General features: G+C 41.1%; 1 protein-coding gene across 1 annotated transcript in view; it reads right to left on the bottom strand.

Annotated features, from left to right (window-relative positions):
- Positions 1 to 21,978, bottom strand: part of LOC109991178 (plexin-A2-like) — a 109,086-nt gene that overhangs the window by 20,677 nt on the left and 66,431 nt on the right. Inside the window, exons 11-21 of the mRNA XM_020643412.2 lie at positions 20,554 to 20,650; positions 18,626 to 18,825; positions 14,979 to 15,130; positions 13,808 to 13,925; positions 12,094 to 12,230; positions 10,126 to 10,293; positions 7,506 to 7,599; positions 3,475 to 3,714; positions 1,755 to 1,898; positions 1,025 to 1,259; positions 220 to 362 (exon numbers count right to left, since the gene is read on the bottom strand). Coding sequence (XP_020499068.2) covers positions 220 to 362; positions 1,025 to 1,259; positions 1,755 to 1,898; positions 3,475 to 3,714; positions 7,506 to 7,599; positions 10,126 to 10,293; positions 12,094 to 12,230; positions 13,808 to 13,925; positions 14,979 to 15,130; positions 18,626 to 18,825; positions 20,554 to 20,650 — 1,728 coding nt within the window. The remainder of the gene's footprint in view (positions 1 to 219; positions 363 to 1,024; positions 1,260 to 1,754; positions 1,899 to 3,474; positions 3,715 to 7,505; positions 7,600 to 10,125; positions 10,294 to 12,093; positions 12,231 to 13,807; positions 13,926 to 14,978; positions 15,131 to 18,625; positions 18,826 to 20,553; positions 20,651 to 21,978) is intronic.

The raw sequence follows: 21,978 nt of genomic DNA, 5'->3' as shown, positions 1-21,978 counted from the left end.
CAAACTCTTCCAGCCGATGTGGACAGCATTACACAAACAGAGCTCACAGCACAGTGGACAGATTTGACATTTTTCACTCCGCTCTGTCTGACAGCAGTTTGACAGCACTCGCCAACAAGCCAAAATCAATTTAAGTATACCGAATCCGTAAGGTCAAGATGTCGGAGGAATGTATGAAACCGAATCCAAAAAGTGCAGCGCTGCTTCGGGGTGTTTTACCTCCAGCTCTCTGAGTACGGGGTGATCATCGATGCCGGGGAACAGGACCCTCATGGAGTATGTGCGATAGTCCAGGAAGGGGATGCCGGCTCGGTCCAGATCGCTCGTTAACTCGTTGATGTCTGTCTGCAGCTCTGCAAAGGCTGTGTGGGACAAAAGTGTGTGTTAAACATCTGCGAAACATGACGTGGTAATGATGAATTAAGCTGTTAATCACGGTAAACACAACTTAAGAGATTCTCGCCTTCTCTAAGCTGTGTTTGTTTTAAACACTACAGAAAATACAGTTAAGCTCACCTGATTACAATAAAAAATATATATGGTCTGACAACTTTGATTATTATTTATACTGATGTAGCCCCAGCCAATGAATGACCATTCAGCTTTTCATGATTTCATTTACACCATTGTTGTTGCATGGTTGAAAACTCAATTCTGATTGGCTGCAGGGAGGCATTCATTCCTGATAATGGACAAATTGTAAGCAAGCAGCAACCTTAATGTCAAATATTAAGGTCAATGCAGGAGCACAAAAAACTGCAGTTCCTCGAGTGTCCACTTGAGGCATGGTATAAGCAAGATGCCCTTCTAAGTGTCCTCTATGAACAATTTATTGATTTTACTGAGGCCAGACATCTATAAACTCCCTATAATGGGCATTTAATGGAGCAATATCCTTTGATTTAATAAATATTTAATAAAAATAAGGATTTAGCAACTTAAAGAACCTTTAAAATGATGCTGTGAGGCTACAAAGACTTAGGAGGTCTAGTTCAAATTTAAAGTTCAGGTGTGTCTCGCTCACCTTCCTTGCACTCCAGAGCCACTCTGGACTCCAGATTGTCCATCTGCATCTGCAGCCGCTTCAGCGTGAGGTCGTTCTCGTGAGACTTGCGTCTGTAGGCCAGCAGGACGATGACGACGATGATGAGGAGCAGCCCTCCTCCAGCTGTGATGCTGAAGATAGCAGGGAGGGTGAGCAGGCTGTCAGAGCGGATGTGAACTTCTCCCGGAGAGATGTGGAGTCCTCCTACTTGGACCTGAAGGATATTTACACAGGCATTAGCACAACATTTTAAAATTTAAAAAACTATAAGTAATGAAAGTGGCTTGTGATTAATTGAAAACAATGTTGCGGAAGGTTTAAATCGGCAAACAGGATGGCGATATGGACAGTTTCCCTGAACAATCAACTTTAAAGAAAGATCATTTTTTTTCCACATTTCCAGGCACGGCACATATTTTCTTTTTCCTGTTCTTTTCTCATTATTTGCAAGAGTGCCTGTCCATAACTCTGGAGGGCAGAGTGCTGTAATTGTGAACCTACCAGACCATGAGTGACAGACAATAACTGAAAGCCTGTCGTTGACCCACAAACACAGTGACACACACACACACACACACACACACACACACACACACACACACACACAAGCTCCGACCTGCACACAGTGACCCACATCCATGCAGACAGACAATCACAGGCACAGATGGACAGAAAATAGCCTAATAGGCAGAAACGTCTCCACACTGACCAGGACTTTGTGCTGCCCGGTGAGGTTTGGAGGCTCGCAGAGTAACTGAGTGTCAGACACGGTGAGAGAGCAGGGCGTGTCTCCAATCAGCACCGTGTAGTTCAGCCTTGCCCCGCCCGACGCAGACGGCACCAGGTTACGTCCCTGAAACACAGATCGAGAAACGATTATTGCTGCAAAAATGGAATTCATATCAAAAAAGTGCAGAAGAGTATTTGCGCCAGGAATTACAAAAACTTGAGGGGAGAAGGAAGACTGCTTTTTTTCATATTATGAGTATAAACATGACATGCTGTGATCAAATCAAATCAAATGGAGATTTTGTGGTTGTGAAACTAACTGTGAATGTGTTCACATATATGAAATGAGTGTGAGTTAGTTGCCATTCATAGCTGCAATAGATGCAAATCTTTCTTCACACTTTTGGATCTATCTATCATCTCAGTTGAAAATAGTTTTTGAAAAAAAAGTGTTTCCATACAAAAATCCTCCGCCTCAGATGCAACATTTCTTTCCACATAATTTTGGATAATTTTGACATTTGACTCTAAACAACTGACCGCAATCTCAACTGTTGACTGGAAAAAATGTGTCTTCTTTGATTATATAATTTATCATATCCTGCAGTAACTACCACACGTTTGATTGTATTCCTAACATTTCAGTTTTTATTCTCTACAGATTTTTTTTCATCCTCGAATTTGACTTCTTAAGAAAACAAAAAGAGAAAAGGAAAAAAAACTATCTTTCATTAGATTTAGTTTATCTTTTACTTAGCATGAGTGCTGAAAGTTTCTTTATTCTCCACATTTAGACTTTGAATCTCAAAATTCAAAAAAGTCTTCTTCCTCAGATATTTTTGAAGGCACTTTGCCTGGTCCTAAAAGTCTTCCACACAGACTAAAAGGTTCCTAACAGAAAGGTTACTGATTCAGATCCTGTTCGGTTTTGATGAGAAAATATCCCTCTCTTTTAAACCTGTGTGTGTATAACGTCAGTTTAATGTTTTTACCTGTTGTCAGTTTTCTCCATTTTATTTTCTTTCCGAGCTCACTTGACCTACGTTTGACTTCATGAACTTAACAAACGATCACCATGCAATCTGAGCCACTACTATAATGACTGCAATCATCTTGTTGAAATCTGGCAGACGTTTTCATGCTGCATCCTTCTCTGTGAGTCATATTTGGAGGGAAACTGGCTGAATTGTTTTACCTAACAAAGACATATTTCTTCAATATGCAGAGCAGTCTGTTGTGCTGTTTCTCTGTGACAAACTGAGCTAAAGATATGGAAGTGCTTAGGGTAAGTAAAACTATTTGATAAAACCCAGGAAGAGAGGAGGATCGGCCCCTCTTTGTGACAGCTGGGAGTGACAGGACATGTCATGGGAAATGTAGTTTTTGAAAGACACAACGGTTCGACAAATATGAGACAAAGGGGGAGCGATAGCTTTTGTTACTTATTATTCTGTTTGTTTACAGCATGTTTTTAAGGCTTTAGCCTTCATTTTATCATAAAAAATGATGACTACAGAGTTAGAAATGTTGTTTGTATGTGTCTCATCAAGATAAGAGGAAAGTAGTGAATGCAGAGGAAAGGTGGAATAGTTGACATTCTTATTGTCACTGCGAGATACTGTACTTTTAGTCTTGAAATGTGTGCCTGTTTGAAGTAGAGAGCTACAAGAAAACCACATTACCTCTAACTGGTGACTTACTTTGAGTATGATGGGCGCTCCTGGCTTCTGCTCCAGCACACCTGTCAGGCTGAGGGGCTCCAGGTAAGGGTTGGGGTAGTACACAAAGCTGGTGTTGTTGTAGGTGAGCAGAGCCTGGACGTTGTTGAAGACAAAGCCAAACTCGTCAACATGTTTGATGGTCTCCTGGTCTGAGGTGTACTCCGCCTTCAGAGAGGGGGCGAAGCAGCTGATGGTGGTGGTGTTTAGCACTTTGCACACCTGGAGGGGAATGACATCAGATGTTACTACACGTGATACAGAACATAACCTGACTTGAGTCAGGTATGTTACAGAAACCTGGTTATGAAGATTATTGTTCACATATTTATATATTCATACCAAAATGTGAAACATTCACTTCTAATTTTTTGAAAAATATTCACTCTTTTAATCGCACTGACAGCAGCCTCTCCCCGTCCTGAGGGTATTTTGACTTCACTTTTGTATAGCAGAAGTAGACATAGATTTGTTGTCCATGTGAATGTACAGTCAAAGGTCTGCCCTCCTTTGTTTCACCTTTCACTGTAAATTTATGAAAGCTGCTTTTCCACTTTAATTACTGCAGTACTGTGCCGGCATCCCAGAGACCAGGGTCATGGATTAATTGAGAACATTTATACACCTGAAATTACAAACTACAACCTGAAAAAACGTTATATAAAACCTTTTACTCACTCCTTTGACATGGTTAATAGAAAATGTCCTCAGAAGAGGTCATTTTCACTAGTTATTTGTATTTTCACAATGAATAAAACCTATGCTATCATCATGCTTTTTCTGTTTTGCTCCCCCAGTTCTTGAAAATCCTCCTCAAAATCAAGCGGAGCCTTTAAATTCTCCCTTCGCTTCAGGCCAATTTCTAAGCAGCGTTTTTATCTGGGGTTTCACAGAAAGTTGTTTCCAGTCAATTAAATTCCAAACACTTTAAAGTAATTCCAGTTATGTTTTGGAGATCAGTGCGATAAAGAGACTGCCCTCATTAAATTCACCAATGACCCTCTTTTAGCTGCTGATTCAGGTTAAAGTTCAGCTTTAATCCCTTTAGATCTCAGTGCTGCCAGTGACACTGTAAAACATGCAGTTTTAATGACTTGCTCAAATTCAGCAGGGACACCGTCATCACCCCGACATTTAATTGGCTCATGGTGAACCTCACATACACATGCTGTGTTGTCTGCAGAAAAAAAAACATGCATGCTCTTCAAACATATTACATTTGAATCTGCCAAATATTCAGTCGCATCATCTGAATTTCTCCTTTTCCTAATATCTACTATGTTCAGACTCAAAGTTTGTTGTGCCAGGAATACAGGTACACCCAATGATACTCCAGCATACAACAGGTCAGCCATGAATTCGACTTTAACGCAGCAAGTTTAAACTTCTGAAACCTCATGTGGGGAAGGCAAGGTCAGTGGCAGTAGGCTGAGCCGGTTGACCAAGATGTCCATGTTCCTAGCAACTTTTTCAAACGCCTCTTTTGGGATTCTGGGGTGTTCTCAGGCCAGATGAGATAAATGACCCCTCCATGCACTCTGGGTCTACCTAGGGGTCTCCTTTGGACGTGCTCAGAAAACCTCCAAAAGGATGCGCCAAGTATGTATTCTTATCAGAGTCCTGACCCACCTGAACTGGCTCCTTTCAATGTGAATAAGCAGCAGCTCTACCCTGAGCTCCCCACTATCTCCGAGGATGAGTCCAGCCGCCTTACTGAGGAAACTCATTTCGGCTCCACTTGTATCTGTAATCTATTTCTTTTTGTCGGAGCTCATGACTCACAGGTTAGGGTTGTAATTTAGATGAACTTGTGCGTTGAAATCCAAAACAAATGTGACGCATCCTCTTGTTCTTTTGGGGTTGTTATAGGTTATAATAGGTTAAGTGTGCTTCCAACTAATCTTAAAATCTGTGGTTGGATTCAGTCCAAAAAAACAAACTGTGCTCAGGTAAGACACTGTGAGAATGGATGATGCAGCACTTGTGTAAAAAAACGGAATGATGAATGGATGGTTGGATGAATGGATGGATGAATGGTTGGGATGGTTGGATGTATAGATGGATGAATGGATGGATGGTTGGATGAAAAGGTGGGTGAAAGGATGGATGGATGGTAGGTTAGATGAATGGATGAATGGATGGATAAATGGGTGGATAGATGGATGATGGATGGATGAAGGATGGATGGATATATGGATGAATGGTCATGTCTGCATTATGTGAGGAACAGTTTGGGGGGAGGAGTTCAGAGACTTTACAGCTAAAGGGGAAAAAGCTGTTATGGTGTTATCCTTCCCTTTGTGGAAGCTTTTCACTCGTTGATGGTTTGAAATAGATTTTTTTATGGTTACATTGATCTTTCTCAAGTTCAAGCCAAAAGTTCCCTCCTAAAGTTTCGACCCTGTGTGCAGTTTTGGATCCTCAGGCCAATCCCTGACAGGTCCAAAGTGGAAACTTAAAGGCTAAAGGTGAGCAGACTTTTGCCATCAGGGCTGCAACACATTGCAACTATCAATCACTTTGAAGGGACTTGCCTGAGGAGCTCATGCAGGCAGAATCAGCGCCATAAATCACCTCCAAAAAACTGAGTTATACTCTCGTGTCAGTTTTTTTAAAATCTCATTTTGGAATGAATCTCTCTGTGTGCAGCCTCTTTTGAGCCAGGCTTATTTATGGCTCTATTTTTACACCCACAACATCTCTGTCATTTCAGAAACTATGGTCTATTACATTTCAAACTCTTGTTGGTTAATTTGCCCTTCCTCCCAGAAGCTCTTTGGTGCAAAGAAAGGTTATTATTTTTTACTTTGTTCACACTTACTGAAGGTCGTTGAAGAATGTTTTGTACTCAGAACTGAACAAGCTCTCAACTAGGATGTCATAAAAAAATGTTTTGTGACTTTAACTGTATGAATGCTTTTGGCTATGTTTAGAAATAGTCACTACAGATGAGTTATAAAAACAGATCACAACAGATTTAAGATCATGATTCAGGATTCACTACAGCTCCAAATCCTCCTCTTTACATGGTACATGCCATGTACAATACTTAATTATGATTGGTCAGTTTCAGCATTCAGTCTTTTAATTCTAATATTTAATTTTTATAAATGTTATTTATCAGCCCACTGATGTGAGAAACTCAGTTCTGATCACAGATTATGGAACATTTCATGCAATCGCATCTATCTGCAAAAGGGTATGTGCTCCATTCAACATCAGCTTTATATGGTTAATAAAAGAGAAGCAGAAAACAAGGCAGCAAAATGATGAAACACCGAAAGAGCTCAACACTGTAATCTTTAAGATACATTCTGCAACTTTGGGCGGTAGCAGCGTCTGCCGTCAGTGTGTGTGAATGGGTGAATGTGATGACGTTTATCGGCGCCCTCCTTTGGATTTAACTTAAAAAATGATCTGATCATGTCTGAATCAAACAACCAATCAGGGTTAGCTTGCACGTTACTAGCCAATCCGAGTGGCTTTATGAGGAGACTGCAGCTTTAACACATGATCTAAAACCTTCATGCCAATCGGCGTTGGCTGTGACTGTTTTTAAAGACTGTTCACCAGAAACTTTTTTAACAGGTGTTGTATTGATTTATGTTGTTCTGTAAAACTTTGCTGTCATCATCATCAATGGAAACGTTCAGTTTAATAGCAATTTAAAGAGCTCATTGCGATTCGAAAACATTACCAGTTTCCAGTGGGGAAACCCATTTGCCAATTGCTGCTATGAATGCAGTTCCAAAGTAGAGTTTAATAGACCATTTTTTACCATTTTAAAATCAATAAAAAATACCTTTAGATTTATTCTGTTAAGCTTTGTAATAAAATGGATATTGAACAGCATGCCTGTGTTTTTTCCCCTTTAACAACCTGCTTGCTTTACTTTAATCCCTCATTTGTACTGATGTCGCTAACTTTCAACAAAGATCATCTTCGCTGTTACATCAATAATAAAGCAACATCAATAAAAAGATCTGCAGTATGTTCGCAGTTGTCACACTTACATTGACAGATTCATGGCCGGCATATTTGACTCTGACCCGCGGCTCCTGGACTACATCCAGGTTGGTTCCAGTGACTGTCAAGGTGGTGTGTCCACTGCAAAGATGGAAAGAACAAGTTTACTCACTAAAACAAGAACACCTAGTGAAATATGCACACATAGGCATACTATATCACGACTCAATTTGCATGTAGACTGTATATAAACACATGCTGCCTTTTTTGCTGCCTTTTTAGCATGATTTAATTAGAATGACGTCTGCAGAGAGATCAGTCTTTTTAACTTGCAAACCAACACTTTGGAGAGAAGCTGCATTAATACAGGTTAGAGGAGGTATAGCTGGCACAGAGGCTTACTCTTTGTTATTGGTCAGGAGAGCCAGATCAAACGGGGAACCAGCTGGCTGCTATTTTATATTCAGCCATGATAGTGAGGCTGGCATAGCATGAATACAGGTGCTGCTTGTTTACATCTCCGTGCTAGATGTGATTAAAACAAACAAGACGCTCTAATTTTGTAGAACCCATGCTGCGGAGTAAAGCTGCAGGATGTAGTTGGAAAGTGAGAAGGAGAGAAAAAGAATTAAAAAGGAAAAAATGAGGAAAAATGGCTTTTAAAAAAAAAAAACTGGGCAGGATAGTGAGCTTGACAGAGTGCCAATCCTTCTCTTCTCACACTTCAAAGGCTACCTAAGCTTGTAGGGCCACACAGTGAGGCTGCACATTCATGATGAGGGCTCTTGATTGCAGAGCCACAAAGCTCCTCCTGTCACCCAGCTGAGGGCCAGGGTGTCTCTCTGAAGTCTAACCTGCAGGGATGTAGAGCTGGGTAATCCCACCCCGTACCACATAAAGTCCCATCTTTTATTCAGTGGAATACAGGTAACTCGAGTACTGTTTATGCAGACGGTCCTTGCAACGCTGGCAGCATCACTCTCATTCATCAAAAATGTGTACAAGTGTCTCAAAGGCAGATTTTCATTTCTATATTTACTGAGGTCACCTTGTGATTACTTAATAGAGAGCCATGTTTAACACACTACCAAAGCATCGCTGTTATGTGCATTACTCTCCATTACCCTGCTATTTATACTATTGGATAACACCTTCATTATTATTCTGATGTTATAAAAGTAATGTTAGAGGTGAACAGAGAGTGTCCTTGTCTGTGTTTTGCTCAACATGCATTCACTTGTGCTAATGAGTTAAAACTGTGTGAGTCCAATAGATTCTACACGTTTCTTCAAACAACCCTCCATTGACACACAGTGCTACTGACATTGTATTTCCCAGATAGAGATTTGTTACCCATGCAAAGTCTTTACATTTACTTGTCTGCAACATTGCATGGATTGGATGTGATTGTATTAACACTGCAAAACTCAAGCTCTTTATGCCCACTTTAGCCCCTTATACATTAGAAATTCTGCAACTTTTGCGCCTGAAGTCCCTCCTTCACTACTTTGTACTTTGACATTGCATCTGATACGGAGTGATACTGGTGGCTCTGGCCCTGTGACACCTCTGTTACTACCTGCGTTAGTAGATCAGGGAATCGATTTAGCCCTACCATTACCCCGCGTTGTGTTTCACCCTTCAGACGGGGCGTGACAGGGGGGTAAATGTCCCGCCTTGAAATGGCAATGTGTAAAGGGCTTTTGAATCTCCAATTTAACATTGGCAAATGTCCAACATGCAAGCTGCAATTTGTTCAATGACATTGCTTCCTCTCATATCAGTCGGTGAATGTTTTCTATTAAAGATAAACTTCACTTGTAACTCATTAAAATGTTACAGCCCTGTAGTACAGCCAAGTTTATCCCCAATTTGCAATCAACAATCTCGTCTTGATCTGAATGCTCTGACATTTGCAGTCTGCATACAAGCAGTGCTTGCAAATCACTTTGGGACCGGCCCTTAATTAAGTTTGAATGTCTCTGACTTTGTGTAGGGTGACAACCCCATTAAAGGAGAAGAGTTGTTCGAGTTGTTAGAGGTACCCTAACAGGGACTGACTATGATACTTACACTTCAAATCAAGTTGCTCTACTCTGCCTCTGGATTGTTAGGGCTGCCAGAGATACACTTGGTTTAATGGCAGCGAAGGAGAGAATTTGGGGTAATTTATTACATCACCACATAAGCAGACAAGCTTAGTGTGATGCTTACAGACACTATAACGCTGGTCAGAGTAAAATGTTTGCATTTGTGAATATTTCACAGTGGAAATGTCCAACCAAAATGACGATTTGTGCCGTATGCAATGCTTCTGTTCCAGTGGTGGTGCAGTCAAACAGCATACTCAGTAAAGCAGTACAGAGTATTAATTAAATGTATTTTACAATTGAATAATCTGTTAATTATCATCACCATAATCACGATATCATACTATGCACTGTTTTGTCTCCTTGGGGACTTACTGTGAACTTATCCACTTTTAAGAGATCCACCAGATCCTGGATAGTTCAGCAACAGACCTGTACTCATGTTTCATCTTCTCATGTTGTTTGTTGCTACGTCACATATACTGTAAATGTGTCTTACTGTAACTTGATGTACCCAGTTTTAAACTGTTTAAATCTGTTATTTACATACTTAATATACAGTACGACTGAGTGTTACCTGGTAATGCTCCACAGGGGTTCAATTCGCTGGACTGTGGGGTCCTCTATGTACTCGAAGGCCAGACTCCCAGGAACTCTGGCCCAGTCCACACTCAGACTGACCTGCACAGGTCCGGCTCTCGTCACAGACGGAGCAGAGAAGCACACGATCTCTGACATGGTCCTCCTGGTGGGAAAACAAAAAAAAGGAAAGGGTGATTGAGACTGCCCCACTCGGTGCTGCTGCTTGGTGGCATATCTCTGACTTCACCCCAACATGAGCCATGCCCCTCTATACAAGAGGAGAGGATTCATTATAGACTGTCCCATCTCCTCCTCGTTACAGACGCATTAGGGATGAACAGTGTAATTAGAGAGCGCTCCAGCTAATGGCTTCCTCTGCTCACCCTCCTGACTCCTACCATGTGAGGCTTTTTGAACTTTAAATAGATATCTATAAATACACAGAGAACAATACCTACCGCTGTGGGTTTCATCACCTCCTCTCCAATCATTGCTAAGACTTCTCACTTAATGAAGGTTCACTTAATTGTATCTAAAGTGTGCTGCTTTAAATAGAGTGATGTCTTCCTGTGTTTTAGAGAGATTAAAGAAGGCTTTAATATTGCTGGAGTTATTCTCAGTTTAGTGTCTGGGAATCTGAAGTCCAAAGGAATATGAGGTCAAAACAAAAGTGCGTTATGAGACGTTGATGCAGCCTCTTGATTTTACAAGTGAAGCCAATGAAGAAGCAGCTTAAATCTGCATTCTTTCTGATGGCCAACAGGGGGTGACTTTTCTGGTTGCAAAAATAAGTTATTAGCCTTTTTCACAACTGTTTTAGTGCTTCAGTTATCGCATGTCCTTTTGAGTGTAAGGTCTCAGTCACTATTTTCAAATCTTTGGGTAAGGGATAAGATTTTTGGTGTAAGGAGGTTTCCTGTTTTCGTTTGAAGTTCCAGTTGTAACATCTCTTAGCGTTTCAGTGGGCATTAGGCGTTTGTAGGAAGAGACTGAGGAATACTTGCTCAAATGCCACAGTAAGTGTTTATTCCATCAAAAACACAACATTTCAACCAGAGGTCTTCTTCAGGTGATCATTTTTTTAGGTAAATAGGAAGACAGCTCCTGTGTAGAACAAAAAGAGGCGGAACCATCATCTGACGGAAATGTAGCTCTTTCTAAATCACTATGAACACAAAACTGCATTTCAGATGAGAAAGCATCCAGTCATTGACGTTATTTTGCAGCTTACTTCTTGTGTCTTCAGGGCTTGTGACCCCTAATGCCCTTTTTTTGCACTTGCAGAAAAGCACCTGTTTTCAGTACAAAACTAATGCAGTTCTGTGTGTCTAATCATTTAAAAAAAAAGTTCAATTTTTGAAACACAGCGGCGCTCGTCAATCTGAAATTCAACCTCATCAACCAATCGACATTAGAGGGATGGGACTTCTGATATCAACATTTACAACAAAAATGAACTAATCTTGGCATTTTTTTGAGGATACAATTTCCAAGTGAAGAGCCGCTGCTAATGCTGGGACACAATCCCTTTCCATTGTTTTTACATCTTCTTTGTAAAATGTCCTTGAGTAAAGGTAAAACGTAACAGTCACTACCAAGGGAAGCAGGAGTGCCAACTTTTGTAATCTACCATTAGTAAGTAATCAGCATCCTGAAATTGAGGTTGTGGCCACTATGGAAAAAATGCTTTAGTGGATACAGTTCCTAACTTTCTAGAAAGATTAGAAACTTAAACATGGAAAAGGGAGTTTTTGCCCTGAATCTTTGACTGCCAGTCTAAATACCCCCTAGGAAGCCCCATGAAAAATGGTCTCTACAAAAGGCTTATTGTTGTATCATGATAGGAGAAGGATTTTATCATTTGAGTGGGACACAATGTGTTTTCATGCTATTTTTTTACATTCACTTCCGTCTCTAACCAACTCATGGTTTTATTAGCGGGTTATATTATTATCAGACTCACCTGTACAGCTCACAGGTCTGATTTCCAAAGTACACATTAACAGTGCTTCCGGCGCCCAGGTTCTCCCCGACGATGGTGACCTTCGTGCCCCCGGATTCAGGTCCTCTGCCTGGAGTCAGGGCCAGCATGGAAGGAGTCTGAGGAGAATGAAAAGTCATTAATTTTTCATTCAACACAGGTCAAACACTGAATGCAGTGTGTCTTATTAATTATCTGATTCTGAAAGCTTTTCTTCTCACGGCTTTGGCTGGAAAAAAAAACCCTCAGTGTTAAAAAGTTATGAAAAAGAGTTTTAGAAGGATGTGGATGAGGAGCTTCCTGAGGTACAAAACAGAGAGTTTAATAAAATGTAACCCCCATCAAAAAGACGTTTAATAATACTGCAAAAAAGTAGAATGGTCAAAAGTAATTATGTGTTTAGCAACTTTTTTATCTGTCCATTAAAATGAAATAAGGCAAGTCGACTGATCCTAAAGCAAGAAAAACACCGAAAAAACAGTTTAAACAGTTGAAATTGAGCTTTGTTTATTTAACATGGCTTAACTGTCCAAACCATGTTGCTTGTAGCCTTTCTTATTGATATGTAGATTATTAAATGGCACATTCTCCACAACACATGGTTGCATTGTGGACTACATTCATAAAAAACAATAATATTTAGTTCATGCCTATGGAAATGTTGGTGCTGACTAGTGAGAGTGACAAAATGTAATCGTTCCATCGACTAATTGCTCACATCCCAGCCAAAAGCAGATTAACAAATATGAAATTCTGTGTTCTTCCCTGGGAAGTCGGGGGGGGGGGGGGGGCTGAGGGTCCTGCAGCAACCCTTAGAAATCAGGCAGAATAAAAACTAACGCGTGTAAAAACGTTAAACCTTACATTTTGGTTTGTTTACTCTAGCAGTCTGTAACTTGTTTTATTAAGCGTCCTGCAGAGTGATACAACTCACAGCAGGGCTGAGGTTTTCCAGCGTTGTGCACACATTGAGGGGGTTTGGAGAAGTTAAGATTATATCCTTTAGAGATTATTCTTTTAATACCTATGACACAATGTTGAGAGAGAGAGAGAGAGAGAGAGAGAGAGAGAGAGAGAGAGAGGAAAACTGAGCTCATATGGTCGAGCGATAATGAGGGAGCGTGTCATTACATGTAGCCTATGTGCAGAAGTGGACAGACAGGAGACAAAATCTCCACATGACCATCTGTAATGTACGTAACTCTGTTTAGCAGTCAAGTGTGTGAACGTCTACAGTGTACGTTAAAGTGGGAATTAAAATGCATGCATCTACTCATCACCTGTAAGAATCTTCAGTGCTCTATCTATACTAAACTATAAACTGGTCATATGAAAATGTTTGTGTGAACTCTGGGTGGGAGGTTTGTTGTCTGCTGAGTTGTAAAATGTTCTGAAATCAGGTTGAGCTGCTGTTCATACTCTAAGTATTAATCATCCTAAACAATAAAATACAATGAACTTAATATAAATCTGGGCAGTAGAGGGTATGACGCCATCATATAGAATAACTTATCTAACAACGCCAACTGTGACTGACTTCTAGCGCCCTGGTTCTTCCTCTGTTTGTGATTGTAGGTTGATTAGATCAATTTGTGTGGATTTCTTTCACCAGGATTCTCATGTTCAGCCTAAATCATTGCAACACTCTCTTAAGAGAAAATGGACAGATGAATGTTTCTTTCAGTGTCAGATTTACCACAAAGGAGTAGAGCTGTGGGGACTGTGCACGTAGTTCTGGTCTGCATTCCCCAACACACAGCTTCACTGGACCTGGTGCATTTCCTTTAGGAGCCGCAGCCATCTCACAAACAATCCTGAAAAACAAAAATAAATGAACGTCAATGCACAAAAAAAAGGAAAAACCATACATAGACAGACATAGTGTCATGCATTTAGGTAATAACACAAACAGCAGCATCAGTGCTCTGTGTCACATCTGAAATGAATCGAGCGGGGTGAAGATGGCCTCTGCTGGCCGCTGTGATTGAGGCAGACTTTCATACAAGTTGTGGGTCAATACGGCGGGCCATCTTTCTTCCTAATGGGAAACCTATAACAGCAATATAACTCAAATGATAAACTGTCCCCCCTCCTCATCTCCGGCACCATCGCCACCCACCATTACCTCCGGTTGCCATGACAACACAGGGGTTTCTTCAGTAAATCAGTATTGCCTGTCGGGTCAATAAGATAAAGTGCGCCATGAATAAGTCATTACAGCAACTGACCCAATGCTGAAATTAATGGTTGTAACAGCTGTAATGCCGTGTTTTAAAGCACTGTGTGTGCCGAATGAATGGCCCGGCCAAACGCACAGAAACACTGCGTCCCTCCGATACAATAAGAGCACCCAATGAATTGTCCCTGCCCGGCCCTCCTATTCATACATCACCAGAGTTTTCCAATTTTCTGCTGGTATGTTCTTTTTTCTCTTTTTACAAGGATATAAATAAAGTCCCCGCAGCCTGAGCCCAATCGCATTACATGGCTGTGAGAGAAACACATGGCTAACAGATTGTCCCTCCAGTCAGCGACATGCAGCGCATTTCAATTACAGCTGCGCTGACAGCCTCATAACGACAACGACACAAAGAAGACCGTCTCTTCCTTTGGCTCCGACTGCACCAGAGCAATGCAAAGCCCCGCGCACAATCCTGCAACCTGATGAGGCTTCACAGGGACGAGGCTTATTCACACACTGTGCAAGAGTCTGTGAGGATATTAGTGTGAGGCAGAAGAAGAAGAGTGTTTATTTTCTTCTTGTGCATCTGTACAGTATATATATATATATATACTGTATACGTACAGTACATTATGAATCAATGCGTGTCTGTGAAGGGGAGGGTTTAAGAAGGAGTGTCTCTTACTGTTCTGCAGTGATGTATCCCTCCTCCTGCGGGGTGCAGCGCACACCCGCCACCTCCACGTTGCCCTGCAGCTCAGAGAATGACAGACCCAAGTTCAGGCCCTGGATGGTGACCAGTGTGCCCCCCTCTAGAGGTCCTGATACAGGGCTGACCTGTATGAGAAGAATGAGAGCATATTAGTTACATGAAGAAAGAGATGACAGACAGTGTAAATGCACTGGGAATGACCAACATTAGTTTAAGAACCTCTTCTGAAGCCTGAAGTTCAGCATTTTTGCCTTCTGGCTCTTCTTTTTTTAGAAGCATATTTGGAGAACAGGGTGGACTTACAGTGTTCGATCCCTGCAATGGTTGCTGGTCTATGTCATATGTCATTGTGACTTGCCAATCACAGATAGCAACACACACTGAAAGCATCCCCTGGTTTATTGAAAATGATATTCAAAATTTGGAAAAATCAATCATTGATGATACGAACATCAAGTTGTACTGAAAATGCTTAAAACCTGCAGCAGAGGCAATGAAAATGTTTACTGAGGGAATAAATCAAATGAAGAGCGTGGTCATTTCTCCATCTGGTGTCATAGAAGTCTTGCTTCGGTTTGCATTCATTAGAGTCGCCCCCTGCTGGCTGTTAGAAATAATGAAGGTCTATACAGTTCCGCATTCTGGAACCCCTGCAGTATAAGATGCAAAATGGTAAACCCCCTGTCCTCAAGATATTCTCATATTAGAGAAATATGTGTTACAAAACGTTTGATGATGAGGGTAACCCCGGTCCTGCGATAACTGAGTAAGGTATATCACATTGGTGAAGCTCCATCTGGCACGACCAATCCAAAATCAGTTCAAAGTTACATAAGAAGTTTTAGAGTTTAGAGTTAGGAGGTTTTAATGGATTTCCAGTTAGAGAGGCGTAAAAAAAGCATGGTTAAATATTTATCCTATATCAAACCTGGTCAGACATGTGTCTAAAAATAAAAAAAGAGTACTCTCACAGAATCTCAATTATTTCCTTTTTTAGTAAAAACTTTAGCACGGTGCAAGTGTTACATCAAAGACGGCTCAGTTTGCCCTGGTGCATGTATTTTAGATTCTCCACAACTTGCCGACTCTACATGATAATCAATCTTTGCACAATGGGTGTTCGTAAACATTAGGTAAATCTACCTGAACTCCTCGTGAAATCCTTTATTCCCACACTAGCAGGGTTTATTCAAAAAGCCTTGCAATCCACTATAATTCAAAACAAACTTTAATGAATAATTCAGTGAATGAGAGAGCCTTGAGAAAAGCATTCAGTGAAAAGTTAACCATCCCAGCAGGACACCTTCGGACCTGCCGAGCAGAACAGGAGCAATGTCGGAGCAACACTCCCTCCACTCCTGAGCGGAGCAGGACTTGGGGGTCGATTCATTCTGCCGAAGCTCCTTCAGAAACACTAATAACGTGACAGCAACATCAAAGGCTCGCGGCTCTTTGATGTGGCAGAGCCTTGCATCTCTGTGCCTGACCCACTGTGCCTCATTCAGGAGGATGAACAGGAGTTTGTGACATAAAAGATCCATCACCACTCTCCAAACAAACTGAATTCGTTTAGCTGTCAAGCACTTTCAGTATGCAGTCGGCGAGGGGAGAAAATGTGCGACGGTCTCAGGTAAACAGCCACTTGGGAAACTGGGAGGTTAGTATTTGATGTGTTAGTTTGAAATGTTCTGATATACAGAGTAAAACCAGGCCAGTAAGTGGATATTTATGATATTGGGATATTTATGGTGTTTATGGGCTGCTGTTCAAAACTTGAAATCCCCAAAGCTCTAACAGCCAAACAACAAAAAGAAACAAAGGAACAAAGCTAAACTATGCTAGCATGATGTTGAAGAAGCTTTAAATCTATTTTATTAACAATAAATCGACATAGTGTCCACATTCTGGTGACGCACAAAACTATCCAACAGTTACTTTCTGCAGAGTCAGAAGGTTCGAGTTTGTATGAGAAGTTGCTGGGTTTGTTTGTGGATGCAGCTTCCATGACTAAAAAGTGAAGACAATGCAAAAATGCTTTAAACCTGCATTGCCCTTTACAGCCAGTAGGGGGAGACTCCACAGGTTGCTGCAAAGAGGCAGCTTTTATTAAGCTCTATGAGGTCACATGTTCCACCTAAATGATAAACTTAATTTTTGAGCTGAGATGCTGAGTAATTTATTAGATTCAAGTCTTCCTCAGTGAAGCATCATGTCCGGTTTAAAAGTTCGGTACCACAGAGCAAAATAGAGGATAAAACTGGGCTTACCCGCAGCGCCAGTTCTGCTTACCAAAAGTGGCCCACTAGGGGGCTCGAATTCAACTGGAGCCGGGCTTTTAACCCATTTAAAGTTTGGGAATAGGTTGAGATCGCTCTGCCCCCAAGACCTCTTATCATTCGCTTTACCAGATAAAACTGCAAGACTGAACGCCAGCTATCCTGAGGGAAACTTCGATCAGTCATTCACCCTATACGCAGGTCTGACCACTGATTTGCACCTCTATGGCTACCTGTAAAATGCCCTGTTTTAAATTTTGGTTGTACTAAAAGACGGTAATCTCCTGTCTATATTCCCTGTAAGTACATTTTTAGAGCTTGTTTTGGCTAACGTTAGCATCAACATTAAACTCACTTAATTATCACAAGGTGTCTTAAAGGTTACATCCTTGTGAACAAAGTTAGTGCTAGCATTAGCTGATTATAAAGCATTGTCTAAGGCCTTCCCTGAGCTCCTGGCTCCAGAACATCATGATGGGTCCAGGTCTACACTCCCTCCCGCCCACTACGCTCTGCCAATGAAAGGCGTCTAATCCAACCTTCACAACAGGGTCCTAAGTCTCTGATCAGACTCTTCTCCTCTGTTGCCCCCCGGTGGTGGAAGGAACTTCCAAACTCCATTGGATCTGCAGAGTCCCTCTGCACCTTTAAGAAAAAGCTAAAGACCCAGCTCTTTCATGAATACCTACTAACTTAATGATGATGGTTTCGATATCATTGATGATGATGATGGTTGTCACGATTGTTTTTGTTTGATAACGATGACTTATAAGATGGTTTCTATACTGATTGGAGCTCTCAAGAACTGCCGTCAATGTCGTGCTTTGCCTCTGCTCTGTGCAATGCCTGTCAGCACCTGTGTGTCCAATCGGACTCAAAGCTGATCGTTTGCTCTTACTGACATTGTTCCTTTTTTTCAAAGATCCTTGCTTGTGTTGTTCTTACTCTCTGATGTATGACGCTTTGGATAAAAGCGTCTGCTAAGTGAATTGTAGAATTGTAGAATGGTACCAGCTTAAATGCCAAATATGAGGCCTCTAAGTAGAAGTGTAAAAACAAATTATGAATCAAAAGTTGGCTGCGTCTATTTCTTACATACAGCCTGTGGACAGAACAGATTGAAATGAAGTAGATTCAGCTACTGTATCAACATTTTTATCTTGGTGTCTCTATCAGACATGCCTCTTCACACACTCTTATCTTACAGTCAGCTACAGAGACTCACATCTCCTTTGTGTATAACTTAAATACCCCATATGTTAACACTTGATCTTTAAACTGACTGACTACCAGACTGACTAATGGACCCACAGGCTGAGCCACAGGGCCAAACAAACAGCTCACCTCAGTGATGCGTGGGTTGGTACACTTGACGTTCCTGGCAGAGAGGTTGAGCCAGCGGCTGGCGTAGGGGGAGATTGGAGGACAGTGCTGCTTCATGGTGCATCGGCCCTCACCGCTGCACCAACCGCACTGAAACTTCCTCTCCGCCCGCAGACACATCCCACAGCTGTCCCGCTGGGCGCTGCACTTGTAGAGGTTCACTGTGGGGAAAAAAAACACAGAAGATATCCTGTTAGTCAGAATGAAGTGATTTTGCATGTTAGCATGTATGTTCCATATCACTGCTATCAATAGGCTCAGTAATCAGGCTGATAGGAGCCAAAGTCAAGCTGATATGTGTTTTTAATTTAAGCATAAAACCCGGAACATTTGTAGTTTTGGGAATTCACATTTTTTCAGACTTGGAGGCACCACAGAAAGGCTTCTTGTCTGCTATGATGGCTTTTTTCACTTTCCACCAAAACCAAATTCTGTTTTTTAAATGATATTCTCTAAATTTAATAAGATATCACATAAAAATGGATGTCTGCCCTTATGCTTTAAAGAAGCCACAATGCATTTTGGGCCGTTAAGTATGACATGTTAGCTCTTGTATCATACTTTAATGGCCTATCTAGTTTACATCTGGCATTTTGTACATACACAAAATGTCACACTATAAATTCATAAAACACCACATACTCAGTGTTATGTCATTCTTATTAATGTCCAAGTTGTGGTGTAGTACTTTGAATAAGTCTTGGTCTCAAGACTGGTCTAGAGAACAATTTTTGAAGGTCTCAAGACCGCATTATTACTTGGTCTTGTCTCTGTCTCAGACTGGGTGGATTCAGGATTTTAAAAGCAAGACCGGTCAGACCACTGCTGATAGGCTATTTTTCCATGTCATTACTTTGATTCAAAGGAAAACGCCTCTTTCTTAAAGAACAAATAACTTTAATGCATTCATAATGAGTTACTTTTCCCCTGGTTATGGCCACAACCTTTCCGGTGTTGTCTAATATGATAATTTTTCTGTGATACTTATGGTCATGGTCTTGTCTCGGTCTCAATCCCTAAATGTCTTGGTCTTGTTTTGGTCTCGGAGCTCTCCGGTCTCGGGTATGTCTTGGTCTAGTATGGTCTTGACTACAACACTATTGTCAAGTTTGAAATTTTTGGGATTCAGCCTAATAGTGGATTATTTCTCAGAAGCTGTCTAAAAAGCAGATATCCTTTGGATACACACCTACTAACCTGAAAGCAAATGACTGCACCTGATCTTATTTTTGAGTTTTCACAGCACTTGATACCTTTCAGATTTCCAGTAGTAAATAAGTTAAGAATATGTTATGTCCCCCTTACTCCTCAAAAAGTATGGACTATTTTATGTTGGTCCATTATGTCAGACTCCAGTTCAATCCATTTCAATTTGAAGTTGTAACAATAACAAGAATATTCTTATTATTATTGCTTGTGAATTTAAATCAAATTCATAAACCGGATGTTTGTGTGAATTTGTTCTTGGAAGAATGAAGAAACGGATGCCAAAATAATCCCATAGACCTCTCTTTGAAGTCTGTCTCTTACATCCTCCCTCCTGTAAACTGCCTATATTTTGCAGTAATGACAAGGCCTGTTAAAATTCATGGCCGTCACTCCCTTGACTGGGAGGATGTATTTAATGTTCTACCCACAATGACAACTGACAAACACCTTTCATGGCACGATGATGGAGAGGAAACCAAACTGAGCAAATATGAAGATTCACCCTTCATCCCCCTGGGGCACACAAGTGATTGGGTGCTTTCTGATAACACTCCCTGCTATTGTGAACTTTCTCCCAAGGCCCTTTTGAAGCCTTGATGTGATCTATATGACCCATCTATCCCCCGTGGATTGAGTGCTTTACAGTTCTCTGGCCTGGCAGTGATGGATGGCAGAAGCACCTTTAATCTTCTCGGGATTGTCGATGATGAAATTGCCGTTCCATACGATGGAGAGGTCCACGGGCAGGTCGCTGATCCTCACACCCTCGTACATGTACTATAAAGCAGAAACAGAGAGTGAGCGAGTGTGCTGTAAGTGGATCCAGAATGAGAGAAAGTCAGGATAGAGTACAGGAAAATAGGTACAAAGACAGACAGAGTGTGTGTGTGGGGGGGGGGGGGGGGTAAGAGGATGAAAGGGCAGCAGAGAGACGAGGCTTTTAACCATCTGTCATTTCTGCCATGCTTGTCTGCTCCTCTCCTCCTTGACATGTAGAGACACAAACCCTGGCTGGGGTGGCCGATCATCCACATCTGAGGAAAATGGCCTTTTCATTCATTGTCACAGTGTAGTAGGTGTGCCTCGCATTGTAATTTAGCCTGTCATTTGCATTGTGCGACTAAAACTCCGGAAAAAAAAACCTCCTGCATCCTTCCCAAAGTGGAGCAGTGTGCTGGGAATGTCACATTTATGCTTTTGAACGCTAAATTTCCAAAATCTGACAATGTGTAATCTGAGAACCCATCAGCTACTGTATAGTTTGAAGGCCGTACAGCCTTTAGTGGTCCAACAACTTTTGGCTTTTTGTCTGGTGACATAGGCAGTTATTCTGATAAACCATAAAGGATTTCTTTGCCAAAGACTTTTTTGTTTCTCGTTGTAGATTACAGTCTGTCTAGGAACATGAGACATTTTCAGAACATCAGAATTTTAGCCACACTTATATGCAGATGTCTGTTCATACAGATTGGTAAAAGCTAAACAACTCTTAGTTAAAAGTCTACCTGCAGAAATCTCAGTGAACAACACTACTATTAAAAAACAAAGAGTAAGGTCTCTTACCTGCTTTTTGTAAAGTGTCTCTCGATAACACTTGTTTTGAGTTGACGCTTTACAAATAAAGATTGATTGATTGATTGACTCAGACTACAAACGAGTACAAGAACACTTCCAACATCCAACCTTGTGCCCCATGTTGACAGATTTTGTCTTCATTTGCAGAATCAGATAAGAGTGATCTGCATTACGCAACGAAACTTTCATAAAAATTGTCTGCCTTCACCCAAAAACTGTAAGTGTGGGCTAAGAGTATTACATTTATGCTTTGTGAACACTTAAGATTTAATCTGCAAACCCATCAGCCATCATGTGACGACAATAGCTTTTGAGAGTGACAGCCAATTTTAAATGGCTTTTGGTGTTCGCCAGCAGTCATTCGGATAGATTAAGATTAAGATTACGCATCTTAAAAGATAAGGTCATATTGAAGTCATGGTTGTCTTTTTGACTTGAGCTGTACAACAGTTTTTGCTTTTCATGTGTTTTCTGTCCTTATTTTCATTTCTGCCTTCTGCCACTTTTTTTTTTTTTTTTTTTTTTACTTT

The sequence above is a fragment of the Labrus bergylta genome, chromosome 5 (assembly GCF_963930695.1).
Source record: "Labrus bergylta chromosome 5, fLabBer1.1, whole genome shotgun sequence".
In the NCBI taxonomy this organism is placed as follows: domain Eukaryota; kingdom Metazoa; phylum Chordata; class Actinopteri; order Labriformes; family Labridae; genus Labrus; species Labrus bergylta.
The sequence above is the reverse complement of the archived record's forward strand: the minus strand, read 5'-3'. Positions and strand labels throughout refer to the sequence as shown.